Source organism: Nerophis ophidion, linkage group LG03 (genome assembly GCF_033978795.1).
Source record: "Nerophis ophidion isolate RoL-2023_Sa linkage group LG03, RoL_Noph_v1.0, whole genome shotgun sequence".
NCBI lineage: Eukaryota > Metazoa > Chordata > Actinopteri > Syngnathiformes > Syngnathidae > Nerophis > Nerophis ophidion.
This window is the reverse complement of record NC_084613.1, coordinates 15,045,965-15,064,764: the sequence shown is the minus strand read 5'-3', so window position 1 is coordinate 15,064,764 and position 18,800 is coordinate 15,045,965. Positions and strand designations below refer to the sequence as shown.

Sequence of the window (18,800 nt, the reverse complement as noted above, 5' to 3'; positions counted from 1 at the left end):
TGAAAATTACAGACCTCTGTCATCATTTTAAGTGGGAGAACTTGCACAATCGGTGGCTGACTAAATACTTTTTCGCCCCACTGTACGTCTTTATTTGTGTTGCTGAATGATATCATGTCTTTTTGTCAAACAACAACAACAAAGGAAAAATACTCACGTCCCCCACGAAGGAGATAAAGTAGGACCTGGAGCAGCTGATGGAGAAGTTGTGGTAGAGCTCCTGCTCAAACATGGTTTTACCCTCCTGCAACACGCACACACACACACACACACACACACACACAACATCACTGCCCTGGTTCCAGAAGCTTCCCTGCGTGTTTGCAGACGCAGCAGAGTGACACGGCTCACCTTGATGTCAAACACTCGGATGAAATAGGACCTCTGCGGGTTGTCCTTGACCAAACACGCCACCCCGCAGCACTTCTTCAGCCAGCCGCAGCTCCGGTCGGCGGCGTAGACCTGCACCACCGCCGAACACAGCGTCTGCACGCCACAGCGGAGACACGGCGGTCAGTGTCGAACGTCTGCCTTGGTTTATCGTACGCAGGGTAGACTGTATCGCCGCTTTTGCGACATACTAACTTAGCTGCAGATTTACACCTGAAAATACAAGCTTGACAGGAAATAAAGCCACGTTTCCACCGCCAAATGTTGTGCTCAATCATGACAGTGATATTTTAACGTTTAGGCTGCACGATTGGGAGAAAAATACCAATCGTAAATTTCAGGTCATAAACCGCTACGCTTTGAACCCTGCGGCTTATGGTTGGTGCTGCAGTGTCCTTCCATTTAGTACTTTCCGTCGGAAGTACAAATGCCGTTCCGTCTTCTCGCCGCTCAAACCGTTCCTGCTCGTATGGATTCTTCATTCACCACCCCGAGCAAAGTTTATAAGTTTTACAATATAACTAAAACAATTCCTCCTGAAACGTTCCATGTGTGATGTCCGTAGGAGTGTTTGAATGCACATTTGTACAATCCATCATAATGTAATGCTATATGTTTTACAATGCAACTAAAACATCCTATGTGTGATGTCTGTAGGAGTGTTTAAATGCACGTGCACATGCTATCGTAATGTAATGCTATAAATTTACAATAAAACTAAAACAACTCTTACTAAAACGTCCAATGTGTGATGTCTGCAGGAGTGTTTAAATGCACATTTGTACATGCTATCGTAATGTAAGGCTAGCGATGTGAGCATTAGCTAATATGCTAACACAATTGCGAGTGTCAGTGTTAGTATTATTAACCTACAATGGCATTCTCTTTGTAAAAATTGTTTGAATGCACGTGTACATGCAATTGTAATGTAATGCTATATGTTTTACAATATAACTAAAACAAATTTTACTAAAACGTCCCATGTGTGATGTGTGCAGGAGTGTTTGAATCCACATTTGTACATCTACCGTGATGTAAGGCTAGCGTTGTGAGCATTAGCTAATATGCTAACACAATTGTGATTGTCAGTTTTAGTATTATTAACCTACAATGGCATTCTCTTTGTAGAAATTGTTTGAATTCACGTGTACATGCACTTGTAATGTAATGCTATATGTTTTACAATATAACTAAAATTTTTTTTACTAAAACGTCCCATGTGTGATGTCTGTAGGAGTGTTTAAATCCACATTTGTACATCTACCGTGATGTAAGGCTAGCGTTGTGAGCATTAGCTAATATGCTAACACAATTGCGAGTGTCAGTGTTAGTATTGTTAACTTACAATGGCATTCTTTCTGTAGAAATTATTTAAATGCACATGTGTATATGCAATTGTAATGTAATGCTATAAGTTTTACAATATAACTAAAACAATTCTTACAAAAACCTCCCATGTGTGATGTCTGCAAGAGTTTTGAAATGCACATTTGTACGAGCTACTGTAATGTAATGCTAGCGTTGTGATCATTAGCTATTATGCTAACACGTTTAGGAGTGTATGTGTTAGTATTATTAACTTACAAAAGCATTATTTTTGTATTGTTTAATTTTCACAAATTCCTCAGTAAATTCACCAAAGCGTGACCGTGGAGTTATTGAGTCGGTTTAGCCGATTGGAGAGCTAGCTTGCGCAGTTAACGGGTCCATGACCATGACTTTTGTTTTGTTTGATCAGCCGTTTTAGTGCCGTGTTACAGTCATATCTACAACTTATACTTTTTTCTCTGCCGACATGAAAAGCAACAAAAAATAGCATATTTTAGCATATATATGCATATCAGCATGTTTATGCATTCAATTTTTGGAATATATTTTTAATAATGATATTTCACATTGTGCACTAACATGTGAAAAATACTTTAAATAAACTTAAATATATAATTGGCCATTTATCTTTTATGTAATTTTTTTTCCAACTTCGGACATAAAATGCTGGTGATATGCAAAAATTTGCTAAAATTGTTGTTGCTTATTATGACACTAACATATTTTTAAAAGCATATTCCTCATTCTAAAATCCTAGTCTAAAATGTGAAATATACTTTAAATAAACCTAAAATATGTATAAACTTTTTTGTACATATTGTTTATGTATATTTCACATTTTAGTACATATCTTTAAAAAGTATATTTCACATTTTAGCACATATTTTTTTAAAGTACATTTCACAATTTTGACTAAAATGTGAAATATACTTTAAATTAAGTATATTTAAAGTATATTTCACATTTTAGTACATATTTTTTAAGTATATTTCACATTTTACACAAAAATGTGAAATATACTTTTAAATATGTATTACAATTTTTAGTATAATTTTTTCAAGAATATTTCACAATTTAGTACATATTGTTAAAGAGTATATTTCACATTTTAGTTTGAAAATATAAAATATACATTAACTACACCTAAAATATGTACTAAAATTTTAGTACATTTATTTTTAAAAGTACATTTCAATTTTCTGGACATATTTTTAAAAGCATATCCCACATTCTAAAATCCAAGTCTAAAATGTGAAATATACTTTAAATAAACCTAAAATATGTATAAACTTTTTTGTACATATTGTTTAAGTATATTTCACATTTTAGTACATATTTTTTAAAAAGTATATTTCACATTTTTGACTAAAATGTGAAATATACTTTAAATTAGGTATATTTCACATTTTAGTACATATTTTTTTAAAGTATATTTCACACTTTTGACTAAAATGCGAAATATACTTTAAATTATGTATATTTAAAGTATATTTCACATTTTAGTACATATCTTTTTAAAGTATATTTCACATTATACACAAAAATATGAAATATACTTTAAATTAAGTACTACAATTTTTAGTACAATTTTTTCAAGTATATTTCACTTTTTAGTACATATTTAAAAAAAGTATATATAACTGACTTTAATTATATTTAAAGTATATTTCACATTTTAGTACATATCTTTTTAAAGTATATTTCACATTTTACACAAAAATGTGAAATATACTTTAAAATATGTACTAGAATTTTTAGTACCATTTTTTCAAGGATATTTCACATTTTAGTACATATTTTTTAAAAGTATATTTCATATTTTACACAAAAATGTGAAATATCCTTTAAAATATGTACTACAATTTTTAGTACAATTTTTTCAAGTATATTTCCCTTTTTAGTACATATTTTCAAAAAGTATATATAACTGACTTTAATTAAAGTATATTTCACATTTTAGTACATATCTTTTAAAGCATATTTCACATTTCTGACAAAAATTTACTTTAAAACATGTACTAACACTTTTAGTACATTTTTTTCAGATATATTTCACATTTTTGAGTAAAATGTGAAATATACTATAAATGTACTTAAAATGTGCAATAACTTTTCAGTACATATTTTCAAGTATATTTCAAATTTTTGTAGATTTTTTTAAAGTATATTTTAAATTTCAGTCCATATTTTTAACTTTCACATTTACCACTAAATTTAAATAAAACACTAATTTAAATTAACTTAAAATATGTACTTAAAATGTGAGTACATATTTTCTTAAGTACATTTCACATTTGGGTAATATTCTAGTCCCTGCGTTGCATCATCCTGTCAGGCTCGAATGCGCTCTTTCACGATGTACGACTTGTAAAAACTGCCGTTTCTGCTTCAGGACTTAAGTCTCATACTCCAAAAATGCACTTTGACCCAAGCCATTAACCAATTAAATGAGTCAAAGCAACAGGCCATCATTAAATCCTCTCTGGATGAGGATTAGAATGTTGAGGTTTTTCCCCGGGGGTGGGGTATTTAAATCCACATGAGGACATGATGGGGGTGTACTGCAATACTACAATATATACTGTATACCAACTATACCATAGGTGTCTTATACTGTATACCAACTATACCATAGGTGTCCTATACTGTATACCAACTATACCGTAGGTGTCCTATACTGTATACCAACTATACCAGAGGTGTTCTATACTGTATACCAACTATACCATAGGTGTCCAATACTGTATACCAACTATACCATAGGTGTCCAATACTGTATACCAACTATACCATAGGCATCCTATACTGCATACCAACTATACCAGAGGTGTCCTATACTGTATACCAACTATACCGTAGGTGTCCTATACTCTATACCAACTATACCAGAGGTGTCCTAAACTCTATACCAACTATACCATAGGTGTCCTATACTGTATATCAACTATACCATAGGTGTCCTATACTGTATACCAACTATACCAGAGGTGTTCAATACTGTATACCAACTATACCATAGGTGTCCTATACTGTATACCAACTATACCATAGGTGTCCTATACTGTATACCAACTATACCATAGGTGTCCTATACTGTATACCAACTACACCATAGGTGTCCTATACTGTATACCAACTATACCATAGGTGTCCTATACTCTATACCAACTATACCAGAGGTGTCCTATATTGTATACCAACTATACCATAGGTGTCCTATACTGTATATCAACTATACCAGAAGTGTCCTATACTGTATACCAACTATACCATAGGTGTCCTATACTGTATACCAACTATACCGTAGGTGTCCTATACTGTATACTAACTATACCAGAGGTGTTCAATACTGTATACCAACTATACCAGAGGTGTCCTATACTGTATACCAACTATACCATAGGTGTCCTATACTGTATACCAACCATACCAGGAGTGTTCAATACTGTATACCAACTATACCATAGGTGTCCTATACTGTATACCAACTATACCATAGGTGTCCTATACTCTATACCAACTATACCAGAGGTGTCCTATATTGTATACCAACTATACCATAGGTGTCCTATACTGTATATCAACTATACCAGAAGTGTCCTATACTGTATACCAACTATACCATAGGTGTCCTATACTGTATACCAACTATACCGTAGGTGTCCTATACTGTATACAAACTATACCAGAGGTGTTCAATACTGTATACCAACTATACCAGAGGTGTCCTATACTGTATACCAACTATACCATAGGTGTCCTATACTGTATACCAACTATACCAGGAGTGTTCAATACTGTATACCAACTATACCATAGGTGTCCTATACTGTATATGAACTATACCAGAGGTGTCCTATACTGTATACCAACTATACCAGAGGTGTTTAATACTGTATACCAACTATACCATAGGTGTCCTATACTGTATACCAACTATACCAGAGGTGTCCTATACTGTATACCAACTATACCAGAGGTGTTCAATACTCTATACCAACTATACCAGAGGTGTCCTATACTGTATACCAACTATACCATAGGTGTCCTATACTGTATACCAACTATACCAGAAGTGTTCAATACTGTATACCAACTATACCATAGGTGTCCTAAACTGTATACCAACTATACCATAGGTGTTCTATACTGTATACCAACTATACATAGGCGTCCTATACTGTATACCAACTATACCAGGAGTGTCCTATACTGTATACCAACTATACCATAAGTGTCCTATACTGTATACCAACTATACTATAGGTGTCCTATACTGTATACCAACTATACCATAGGTGTCCTATACTGTATACCAACTATACCAGAGGTGCCCAAAGTGCTAAAATTACACCGCAGCGTCAAATATTTCAGTACTTGATGAATGATACCTGTTAGCATCCTAACAATAGCATACTTGCTGTTTCCAAGCTAATTTTGTAGGCGTACACCTCAATCATATGCTGGTGCTTGATACATGCTAACACTAGCTGAGTTGTATATTTCTGTACTTAACACATGGTACAGTTAGCATTTCTTAGCTAATTTAACAGGTGTCTCTTATATTTTGATAATTCACCAATGCTAACTGGAAGCATGCTATTTTTAGCATGTTAACATAGTACTGTTAGTAAGCTAGCTTTTTTAGCTCGTTTAACTCCTATTTGTTGTCACTTGACCGTATCTGGCCAGCGTGCTAACTGAACAATTTGCGTCCGTGGTTTCAGCCCATGGAGAAACTACCCAGGATGTGATGAGGTACTTCCAGGTAGTGGATGTGTTGTAGTGACCGGGTGATGCTTGAAGAGTCCTGACGGCTACCAGTGAGTACTGCAATCTACAGTAAAATAGCTTTGTTGGCGCTTATTGGATGTTTTTTAAGAAAGGCTTTAAGGACATCATAGTTAGCCACCTTGTACTTTCCGTATTTTACACAAACATTCTTTTTGTATTGATTCAGTCTCACAAATTCTTAAGTAAATTCACCAAAACGTCACTGTGGAATTATGGACTCTGTTCAGCTGATTTGAGAGCTAGCTTGCGCAGCTAGTGGGTCTGTGACCATGATTTTTTTTTTTTGTTTGACCAGCCGTTTTACTTCCGTGTTAGTCATATCTGCAACTTGTACTTTTTTTCTCTGCAGACGTTAAAAGCAACAACAAAATAGCACATTTTGGCATATATTTGCATATCAGCATGTTTATGTATATTATTTCAAGTAGTTAAAGGTAGTGGATGTGTTGTATCCGTATTTTAAAATAACATTATTTTTGTATTGATTCAGTCTCTAATTATTTAGTAAATTCACCAAAAAGTCACTGTGGAATTATTGAGTCTGTTCAGCTGATTGGAGATCTAGCTTGTGCAGCTAGTGGGTCCATGACCATGACTTATGTTTTGTTTGACCAGCCGTTTTACTGCCATTATCTCCCTGCTTGGCACTCAGCAACAAGGGTTGGAATTGGGGGTTAAATCACCAAAATGATTCCCGAGCGCGGCCGTTGCTGCTCACTGCTTCCCTCACCTCCCAGGGGGTGGAACAAGGGGATTGGTCAAATGCAGAGGGCAATTTCACCATACCTAGTGTGTGTGACTATGCAAAATTGCACACGTCTGCTGCTATATCATAAGTATTTGCACTACTGATGAAACACTCATTGTTTACAGCCATATCCTATTTAAAAACAACAGGAACTGTATATATTGTCACTTTAGTAGGTAGACATATTCACGTTGCACTTTACTGTTGTGTTTTCTTCTCTTTTTGTCCACGCATGATAGAGTGCGAAACAAAATTTAAATTCCTTTGTATGTCTTTACATGTAAAGAAATTGACAAATAAAGCTGACTTGACTTGACTATAAGTGGTACTTTAACTTTTTATCTGTATCTTACACTTTTTTCTCCACAGACATGAAAAGCAACAAAAAATAGCAAATATTTGCATATCAGCATGTTTATGCATATTATTTCAAGTATTTATAGTTAGTGGATGTGTTGTAGTGACCGGGTGATGCTTTGAGAGTCCTCCCGGCTACCAGTGAGTACTTCAATCTACAGTAAAACAGCTTTGTTGGCGCTTATTGGATGTTTTTTGGAGGGCTTTATGGACATAATAGTGGGCTGCACTGTTAGCCACTTCGTACTTTCTGTATTTTGCAATAACATTTTTTGTATTGATTCAGTCTCACAAATTCAACGAAATGTAACAGTGGAATTATTGAGTCTGTTCAGCTGATTGTAGAGCTAGCTGACACAGCTGGTGGATCCATGACCATGACTTTTGTTTTGTTTGACCAGCCGTTTTACTACTGTGTTAGTCATATCTGCAACTTATACTTTTTTTCTCTGCAGACGTGAAAACCAACAAAAAATTGCATATATTTGCATATCCGCATGTTTATATAAGCATATTAGTTCAAGTATTTCCAGTTAGTGGACGTGTTGTAGTGACCGGGTGTGGCTTTGAGAGTCCTGCCGGCTACCAGTGAGTACTGCAATCTACAGTAAAGTAGCTCTGTTGGCGCTTATGGGATGTTTTTAAGGAGGGCTTTATGGACATAATAGTGGTCTGCGCTGTTAGCCACTTCGTACTTCCCGTATTTTGCAATAACATTTTTTGTATTGATTCAGTCTCACAAATTCATAAGTAAATTCACCAATACGTTACTGTGGAATTATTGAGTCTGTTCAGCTGATTTGAGAGCTAGCTCGCGCAGCTAGTGGGTCCATCACCATGACTCTTGTTTTGTTTGACCAGCCGTTTTACTGCCGTGTTAGTCATATCTGCAACGTACACTTTTTTTCTCTGCAGACGTGAAAACCAACAAAAAATAGCATATATTTGCATATCAGCATGTTTATGCATAGTATTTCCAGGTATCGGACGTGTTGTAGTGACCGGGTGATGCTTTGAGAGTCCTCCCGTCTACCAGGGTGTACTTCAATCTACAGTAAAACAGCTTTGTTGGCGCTTATTGTTTGTTTTTTAGAGGGCTTTATGGCCATAATAGTGGGCTGCGCTGTTAGCCACTTCGTACTTTCCGTATTTTGCAACAACATTTTTTGTATTGATTCAGTCTCACAAATTCAACGAAATGTAACAGTGGAATTATTGAGTCTGTTCAGTTGATTGTAGATCTAGCTGACAAAGCTAGTGGGTCCATGACCATGACTTTTGTTTTGTTTGACCAGCCGTTTTACTGCCGTGTTAGTCATATCTGCAACGTACACTTTTTTTCTCTGCAGACGTGAAAACCAACAAAAAATAGCATATATTTGCATATCAGCATGTTTAATGCATAGTATTTCCAGGTATTGGACGTGTTGTTGTGACCGGGTGATGCTTTCAGAGTCCTCCCAGCTACCAGCGAGTACTTCAATCTACAGTAAAACAGCTTTGTTGGCGCTTATTGTTTGTTTTTTAGATGGCTTTATGGACATAGTAGTGGTCTGCGTTGTTAGCCACCTCATACTTTCCGTATTTTACAATAACATTCTTTTTGTACTGATTCAGTCTCACAAATTCTTAAGTAAATTCACCAAAACGTCACTGTGGAATTATTGAGTCTGTTCAGCTGATTGGAGAGCTAGCTTGCGCAGCTAGTGGGTCTGTGACCATGACTTTTGTTTTGTTGGACCAGCCGTTTTACTGCCGTGTTAGTCATATCTGCAACTGATACTTTTTTTCTCTGCATACATAAATAGCAACAAAAAATAGCACATTTTAGCATATATTTCAGTATCAGCATGTTTATGCATATTATTTCACGTTGCACTTTACTGTTGTGTTTTCTTTTCTTTTTTCTACGCATGGGAGAGTGCGAAACAACATTTTGATTCCTTTGTATGTCTTTACATGTAAAGAAATTGACAAATAAAGCTGACTTGACTTGACTTGACTATCAGTGGTACTTTAACTTTTTATCTGCATCTTACACTTTTTTCTCTGCAGACATGAAAAGCTACAAAAAATAGCAAATATTTGCATATCAGCATGTTTATGCATATTATTTCAAGTATTTCCAGGTAGTGGACGTGTTGTAGTGACCGGGTGATGCTTTGAGAGTCCTCCCGGCTACCAGTGAGTACTTCAATCTACAGTAAAACAGCTTTGTTGGCGCTTATTGGATGTTTTTTGGAGGGCTTTATGGATATAATAGTGGGCTGCACTGTTAGCCACTTCGTACTTTCTGTATTTTGCAATAACATTTTTTGTATTGATTCAGTCTCACAAATTCAACGAAATGTAACAGTGGAATTATTGAGTCTGTTCAGCTGATTGTAGAGCTAGCTGACACAGCTAGTGGGTCCATGACCATGACTTTTGTTTTGTTTGACCAGCCGTTTTACTGCTGTGTTAGTCATACCTGCAACTTATACTTTTTTTCTCTGCAGACGTGAAAACCAACAAAAAATTGCATATATTTGCATATCCGCATGTTTATATAAGCATATTATTTCAAGTATTTCCAGTTAGTGGACGTGTTGTAGTGACCGGGTGTGGCTTTGAGAGTCCTGCCGGCTACCAGTGAGTACTGCAATCTACAGTAAAGTAGCTTTGTTGGCGCTTATGGGATGTTTTTAAGGAGGGCTTTATGGACATAATAGTGGGCTGCGCTGTTAGCCACTTCGTACTTCCCGTATTTTGCAATAACATTTTTTGTATTGATTCAGTCTCACAAATTCATAAGTAAATTCACCAATACGTTACTGTGGAATTATTGAGTCTGTTCAGCTGATTTGAGAGCTAGCTCGCGCAGCTAGTGGGTCCATCACCATGACTCTTGTTTTGTTTGACCAGCCGTTTTACTGCCGTGTTAGTCATATCTGCAACGTACACTTTTTTTCTCTGCAGACGTGAAAACCAACAAAAAATAGCATATATTTGCATATCAGCATGTTTATGCATAGTATTTCCAGGTATCGGATGTGTTGTAGTGACCGGGTGATGCTTTGAGAGTCCTCCCGTCTACCAGGGTGTACTTCAATCTACAGTAAAACAGCTTTGTTGGCGCTTATTGTTTGTTTTTTAGAGGGCTTTATGGCCATAATAGTGGGCTGCGCTGTTAGCCACTTCGTACTTTCCGTATTTTGCAACAACATTTTTTGTATTGATTCAGTCTCACAAATTCAACGAAATGTAACAGTGGAATTATTGAGTCTGTTCAGTTGATTGTAGATCTAGCTGACAAAGCTAGTGGGTCCATGACCATGACTTTTGTTTTGTTTGACCAGCCGTTTTACTGCCGTGTTAGTCATATCTGCAACTGATACTTTTTTTCTCTGCATACATAAATAGCAACAAAAAATAGCACATTTTAGCATATATTTCAGTATCAGCATGTTTATGCATATTATTTCACGTTGCACTTTACTGTTGTGTTTTCTTTTCTTTTTTCTACGCATGGGAGAGTGCGAAACAACATTTTGATTCCTTTGTATGTCTTTACATGTAAAGAAATTGACAAATAAAGCTGACTTGACTTGACTTGACTATCAGTGGTACTTTAACTTTTTATCTGCATCTTACACTTTTTTCTCTGCAGACATGAAAAGCTACAAAAAATAGCAAATATTTGCATATCAGCATGTTTATGCATATTATTTCAAGTATTTCCAGGTAGTGGACGTGTTGTAGTGACCGGGTGATGCTTTGAGAGTCCTCCCGGCTACCAGTGAGTACTTCAATCTACAGTAAAACAGCTTTGTTGGCGCTTATTGGATGTTTTTTGGAGGGCTTTATGGACATAATAGTGGGCTGCGCTGTTAGCCACTTCGTACTTTCTGTATTTTGCAATAACATTTTTTGTATTGATTCAGTCTCACAAATTCAACGAAATGTAACAGTGGAATTATTGAGTCTGTTCAGCTGATTGTAGAGCTAGCTGACACAGCTAGTGGGTCCATGACCATGACTTCTGTTTTGTTTGACCAGCCGTTTTACTGCTGTGTTAGTCATACCTGCAACTTATACTTTTTTTCTCTGCAGACGTGAAAACCAACAAAAAATTGCATATATTTGCATATCCACATGTTTATATAAGCATATTATTTCAAGTATTTCCAGTTAGTGGACGTGTTGTAGTGACCGGGTGTGGCTTTGAGAGTCCTGCCGGCTACCAGTGAGTACTGCAATCTACAGTAAAGTAGCTTTGTTGGCGCTTATGGGATGTTTTTAAGGAGGGCTTTATGGACATAATAGTGGTCTGCGCTGTTAGCCACTTCGTACTTTCCGTATTTTGCAACAACATTTTTTGTATTGATTCAGTCTCACAAATTCAACGAAATGTAACAGTGGAATTATTGAGTCTGTTCAGCTGATTGTAGATCTAGCTGACAAAGCTAGTGGGTCCATGACCATGACTTTTGTTTTGTTTGAACAGCCGTTTTACTGCCGTGTTAGTCATATCTGCAACGTATACTTTTTTTCTCTGCAGACGTGAAAAACAACAAAAAATAGCATATATTTACATATCAGCATGTTTATGCATAGTATTTCCAGGTATCGGACGTGTTGTAGTGACCGGGTGATGCTTTGAGAGTCCCCCCGGCTACCAGGGAGTACTTCAATCTAAAGTAAAACAGCTTTGTTGGCGCTTATTGTTTGTTTTTTAGAGGGGTTTACGGACATAATAGTGGGCTGCGCTGTTAGCCACCTCGTACTTTCTGTATTTTACGGCTTAGAATGCACGATAGGCAACATTCCATACGTTTACCGCGGTCAGGGTTGCAGCCAATTAGCCGCGATAAACGAGGGGCGACTTGCACTGCAAACTGATGACCTCCCGGTTGATCGGTTGAGCCGGAAGTGGATGACGGGGGAGTAAAATGGTTTAGTGCGGAGGTCGTGCAGGTGCGTGACGATGACTTACCGCACATTTCCTGCCCAGGTAGCCGAACAAGCAGTCGTTCTCCTGCGGGGTTAGCAGCATGGAGCCCGCGTTAGCGGCCCTGCGGGGCAGCGGGTGGCTGTTCATGACTCGACGACGAGCGAACCCTGCTAACGGTGTTTATTTACGCCACATCCAGGCGGGCGGCGGACGCGGTGGCCTCCAGCCCGATCATTTGCGCCGACTGCAGGGGCTGGAGGGCGGCCAAGGACCGGGCGTGCCCCGGGACTGCACCTGCTTCCAAAACAAACTTATATTCCTCTCTTCGGCGTCAAATCACGCAAATTATCCCCCCCAATGTACGCGTCTTGAGTGGAACAAACGCACAAGTTCGATCGTAAAAAGTCGAGCGGCCGCAGCAGCGATGCGTCCATCCAACATGGCAACTACATGGACGATACCACCAGGCCGACAACACAAGGGGGGGTTCAACTAGGTCCTAACACGTCCACTTCCGCTGCGGCGACCAATAAGATCTCGGCGAACCCCCAAAACCCTTAGGAATAAATATGAGGAATTATAATATCCTCAGTAAAAAGCGCCATTATTAAGTGCAGTTTTAAACGTCGAAAGTGGTTTGGTCCGAAGAACGCAGCTCTGCAGAGGCAAAGGGAGGGGCGGGGTCAGCGTGACGTCACAAGCCGAGACCAGATGGCGGACGCGGAGACGTAAACAAGAACCCCAAGAAGTCCTGAAATATTAATAACGTTTTGTTGGCCGCGTGTTGACACAATTGACCGAAAGCTTTTATTGGCCAAAACTGTGGCTGAAAAATACGGAGAGAGAAAGAACATTCGGGAAATGTCCATATTTGGATATAAATAGCAAGCATGCACCCAAAACATACTGAACATATTTAATCGGAATAAATAATGAACATATAATACTTTTAAAACATATTTATCATTCCTATTCGTCACTACACTCAATCTAGTAATCACCCATACTTTTAGTTAACGGCGGCGTATATCAAAGGGGGGGAGGGGCTTGCTCCCTCGTTGCCATGGCAACGTGTAAACTGAAGCCCTCCGTGTTGCTAACGAACGCAGCCGCCTCTCGGCTCGTCGGTCAAAAAATTGCAGTGAGGAAAGAATCATGTCGGAGGAAGAGCAGGAGGGCAACACCTCACAGGAGGACCGAGGGGGTCTGGACGAGGAGCGGCAGGTGGGCAGGTCTAGTCCAGGTGAGATGTTCGGCCGGAAATGGAGCAGTTAACACAACCGCTCCAGGGATGTCCCGATATCAGCGAAGACAAGTATCGAACTATGCGTCTTAAAATGTTAGATATATGAACTCCGTCCTGCAGCGTGTTGACTTGTGTGTGTGATATCATGTGCGATACAAGCAGTCCTACAGAGTGTTTACCTGTGTGATATCATGTGCGATACAAGCAGTCTTGCAGAGTGTTTACCTGGGTGTGTTATCATGTGCGATACAAGCAGTCCTGCAGTGTGTTTACTTGTGTGATATCATGTGAGAAAAGAGCAGTCCTGCAGTGTGTACTTGTGTGATATCATGTGCGGTACAAGCAGTCCTGCAAAGTGTTTACTTATGTGTGATATCATGTTTGATACAAGCAGTCCTGCAGAGTGTTTACCTGGGTGTGTTATCATGTGCAATACAAGCAGTCCTGCAGAGTGTTTACTTGTGTGTGATATCATGTGCGATACTACGAGTCCTGCAGAATGTTTACATGTGTGATATCATGTGCGGTACAAGCAGTCCTGCAAAGTGTTTACTTGTGTGTGATATCATGTTTGATACAAGCAGCTCTGCAGAGTGGTTACCTGTGTGTGATATCATGTGTGATACGAGCAGTCCTGCAGTGTATTTACTTGTGTGTGTGACATCATGTGCGATACGAGTAGTCCTGCAGTGTTTACTTGTGTGATATCATATGCGATACTAGCAGTCCTGCAGAGTATTTACTTGTGTGTGATATCATGTGCGATACAAGCAGCCCTGCAGAGTGGTTACCTGTGTGTGATATCATGTGTGATACGAGCAGTCCTGCAGTGTATTTACTTGTGTGTGTGACATCATGTGCGATACGAGTAGTCCTGCAGTGTTTACTTGTGTGATATCATATGCGATACAAGCAGTCCTGCAGAGTATTTACTTGTGTGTGATATCATGTGCGATACAAGCAGACCTGCAGAGTGTTTACTTGTGTGTGATATCATGTGCAATACTACGAGTCCTGCAGAATGTTTACATGTGTGATATCATGTGCGGTACAAGCAGTCCTGCAAAGTGTTTACTTGTGTGTGATATCATGTTTGATACAAGCAGCTCTGCAGAGTGGTTACCTGTGTGTGATATCATGTGTGATACGAGCAGTCCTGCAGTGTATTTACTTGTGTGTGTGACATCATGTGCGATACGAGTAGTCCTGCAGTGTTTACTTGTGTGATATCATATGCGATACTAGCAGTCCTGCAGAGTATTTACTTGTGTGTGATATCATGTGCGATACAAGCAGCCCTGCAGAGTGGTTACCTGTGTGTGATATCATGTGTGATACGAGCAGTCCTGCAGTGTATTTACTTGTGTGTGTGACATCATGTGCGATACGAGTAGTCCTGCAGTGTTTACTTGTGTGATATCATATGCGATACAAGCAGTCCTGCAGAGTATTTACTTGTGTGTGATATCATGTGCGATACAAGCAGACCTGCAGCGTGTTTACTTGTGCGTGTGTGACATCATGTGCGCTACAAGCAGTCCTGCAGAGTGTTTACTTGTGTGTGATATGTCTGATACTAGTAGTCCTGCAGTGTGTGTTTACTTGTGTGTGTGATATAATATGCGATACGAACAGTCCTGTAGAGCGTTTACTTGTGTGTGATATCGTGTGCGATACATTTAGTCCTGCGGTGTGTTTACTTGTGTGTGATATAATGTGCGATACTACGAGTCCTGCAGAATGTTTACATGTGTGATATCATGTGCGGTACAAGCAGTCCTGCAAAGTGTTTACTTGTGTGTGATATCATGTTTGATACAAGCAGCTCTGCAGAGTGGTTACCTGTGTGTGATATCATGTGTGATACGAGCAGTCCTGCAGTGTATTTACTTGTGTGTGTGACATCATGTGTGATACGAGTAGTCCTGCAGTGTTTACTTGTGTGATATCATATGCGATACTAGCAGTCCTGCAGAGTATTTACTTGTGTGTGATATCATGTTTGATACAAGCAGCCCTGCAGAGTGGTTACCTGTGTGTGATATCATGTGTGATACGAGCAGTCCTGCAGTGTATTTACTTGTGTGTGTGACATCATGTGCGATACGAGTAGTCCTGCAGTGTTTACTTGTGTGATATCATATGCGATACAAGCAGTCCTGCAGAGTATTTACTTGTGTGTGATATCATGTGCGATACAAGCAGACCTGCAGCGTGTTTACTTGTGCGTGTGTGACATCATGTGCGCTACAAGCAGTCCTGCAGAGTGTTTACTTGTGTGTGATATGTCTGATACTAGTAGTCCTGCAGTGTGTGTTTACTTGTGTGTGTGATATAATATGCGATACGAACAGTCCTGTAGAGCGTTTACTTGTGTGTGATATCGTGTGCGATACATGCAGTCCTGCGGTGTGTTTACTTGTGTGTGATATCATGTGCAATACAAGCAGCCCTGCGGTGTGTTTACTTGTGTGTGATATAATGTGTGATACAAACAGTCCTGCGGCGTGTTTACTTGTGTGTGATATCATGTGCAAAACAAGGACTCCCGAAAAGTGTTTACTTGTGTGTGATATTATGTGCAATACATGCAACCCTGCAGTGTGTTTACTTGGGTCTGATATCATGTGCGATGAAAACAGCCAGGCAGCTTTTTTTACTTGTGTGATATCATGTGCGATATGAGCAGTCCTGCAGTGTTTACTTGTGTGATATCATGTGCGATACAAGCAGTCCTGCAGCGTGTTTACTTGTGTGTGATATCTTGTGCGCTACAAGCAGTCCTGCAGAGTGTTTAGTTGTGTGTGATATCATGTCTGATACAAGTAGTCCTGCAGTGTATGTTCACTTGTGTGTGTGATATATTGTGCGATACGAGCAGTCCTGTAGAGTGTTTACTTGTGTGTGATATCATGTGCGATACATGTAGTCCTGCGGTGTGTTTACTTGTGTGTGATATCATGTGCAATACGAGCAGCCTTGCAGCGTGTTTACTTGTGTGTGATATCATGTGCGATACAAGGAGTCCTGACAAGTGTTTACTTGTGTGTGATATCATGTGCGATACAAGGAGTCCTGAAAAGTGTTTACTTGTGTGTGATATCATGTGCGATACAAGCATCACTGCAGTGCGTTTACTTGGGTCTGATATCATGTGCGATTAAAACAGCCCCGCGGTGTGTTTACTTGTATGTGATATCATGTGCAATACAAGCAGTCCTGCAGCATGTTTACGTGTGTGATATCATGTGCGATACAAGGAGTCCTGCCAAGTGTTTACTTGTGTGATATCATGTGCGATACAAGCAGCCCTGTGGCATGTTTACTTGGGTCTGATATGTGTAATAAAGACAGCCCTGCAGCTTTTTTACTTGTGTGTGATGTCATGTGTGTTACAAGCAGTCCTGCAGTGTGTTTACTTGTGTGTGTTTTCATGTGCGATACGAACAGTCCTGCAGAGTGTTTACTTGTGTGTGTGTGTGTGTGTTATATAATGTGCGATACAAGCAGTCCTCTGGTGTGTTTACTTTTGTGTGAGATCATGTGCGATACAAGCAGTCCTGCAAAGTATTTACTTGTGTGTGATATCATGTACAGTGGGGCAAAAAAGTATTTAGTCAGCCACCAATTGTGCAAGTTCTCCCACTTAAAATGATGACAGAGGTCTGTAATTTTTATCATAGGTACACTTCAACTGTGAGAGACAGAATGTGAAAAAAAATCCAGGAATTCACATTGTGGGAATTTTAAAGAATTTATATGTAAATTATGGTGGAAAATAATTATTTGGTCAACCATTCAAAGCTCTCACTGATGGAGGGAGGTTTTGGCTCAAAATCTCACGATACATGGCCCCATTCATTCTTTCCTTAACACGGATCAATCGTCCTGTCCCCTTAGCAGAAAAACAGCCCCAAAGCATGATGTTTCCACCCCCATGCTTCACAGTAGGTGTGGTGTCCTTGGGATGCAACTCAGTATTCTTCTTCCTCCAAACACGACAAGTTGAGTTTATACCAAAAAGTTCTATTTTGGTTTCATCTGACCACATGACATTCTCCCAATCCTATGCTATATCATCCATGTATCCATTTTGGTATAAACTCAACTTGTCGTGTTTGGAGGAAGAAGAGTGCTGAGTTGCATGCATCCCAAGAACACCACACCTACTGTGAAGCATGGGGGTGGAAACATCATGCTTTGGGGCTGTTTTTTTGCTAAGGGGACAGAACGATTAATCCGTGTTAAGGAAAGAATGAATGGGGCCATGTATCGTTAGATTTTGAGCCAAAACCTCCTTACATCAGTGAGAGCTTTGAATGGTTGACCAAATACTTATTTTCCACCATAATTTACAAATAAATTCTTTAAAATTCCTACAATGTGAATTCCTGGATTTTTTTTCACATCCTGTCTGTCACAGTTGAAGTGTACCTATGATGAAAATTACAGACCTCTGTCATTGTTTTTAAGTGGTAGAACTTGCACAATCGGTGGCTGACTAAATACTTTTTTGCCCCACTGTAAGGGACAAGCGGTAGGAAATAGATGGATGGATGGATGGACGTCTACAAAAGGTAAACATGCAAGGTATAGGCTACTGAGAGCTAGCAGCTCCACAACAGCTTAGAACACAATAGCACACAAATGAGACATACCTAATATACATTAAACAATAAAACAGTACATGTCAATATAAACAATTGTCAAATAATTATAGTTGAATATCACTTACACTTACAAAGTCTCCAAGGCAGAAGCGTATTAGAAAGTCTCCAGTAACAAACGTGTCCGCAACATTCAATGTACTGTGTCACAAGTGTTTTCCATTGCTTCCTTTAGTCTGTGTTGGACCCTTTTCTAACATTCCACACTACTAAGTAACGTTATAGTGATACAATAAACATGTTTAGTGTTGACAAAACAATAAACAATAAACATGTTTAGTGTTGACTAAACACTCGGTTAGCTTAGTTTGCTAGTGCTAATATGATGTCACACTA

General features: G+C 38.8%; 2 protein-coding genes across 8 annotated transcripts in view; one reads left to right on the top strand and one right to left on the bottom strand.

The window, feature by feature from the left end:
• Positions 1–13,205, bottom strand: part of wasla (WASP like actin nucleation promoting factor a) — a 42,396-nt gene extending 29,191 nt beyond the window's left edge. Inside the window, exons 1-3 of one of the 2 annotated variants that reach the window (XM_061894370.1) lie at positions 12,594–13,205; positions 352–486; positions 158–244 (exon numbers count right to left, since the gene is read on the bottom strand). In XM_061894370.1, coding sequence (XP_061750354.1) covers positions 158–244; positions 352–486; positions 12,594–12,698 — 327 coding nt within the window. In that variant the 5' untranslated portion in view covers positions 12,699–13,205. The remainder of the gene's footprint in view (positions 1–157; positions 245–351; positions 487–12,593) is intronic. The other variant, XM_061894371.1, reaches the window with a different exon arrangement.
• iqub (IQ motif and ubiquitin domain containing) overlaps positions 12,512–18,800 on the top strand; it is a 34,008-nt gene continuing 27,719 nt past the window's right edge. For all 6 annotated transcript variants that reach the window (XM_061894361.1, XM_061894364.1, XM_061894363.1 and 3 more), the window contains exon 1: positions 12,512–13,794. In XM_061894361.1, the coding sequence (XP_061750345.1) occupies positions 13,707–13,794 (88 nt within the window). In that variant the 5' untranslated portion in view covers positions 12,512–13,706. The remainder of the gene's footprint in view (positions 13,795–18,800) is intronic.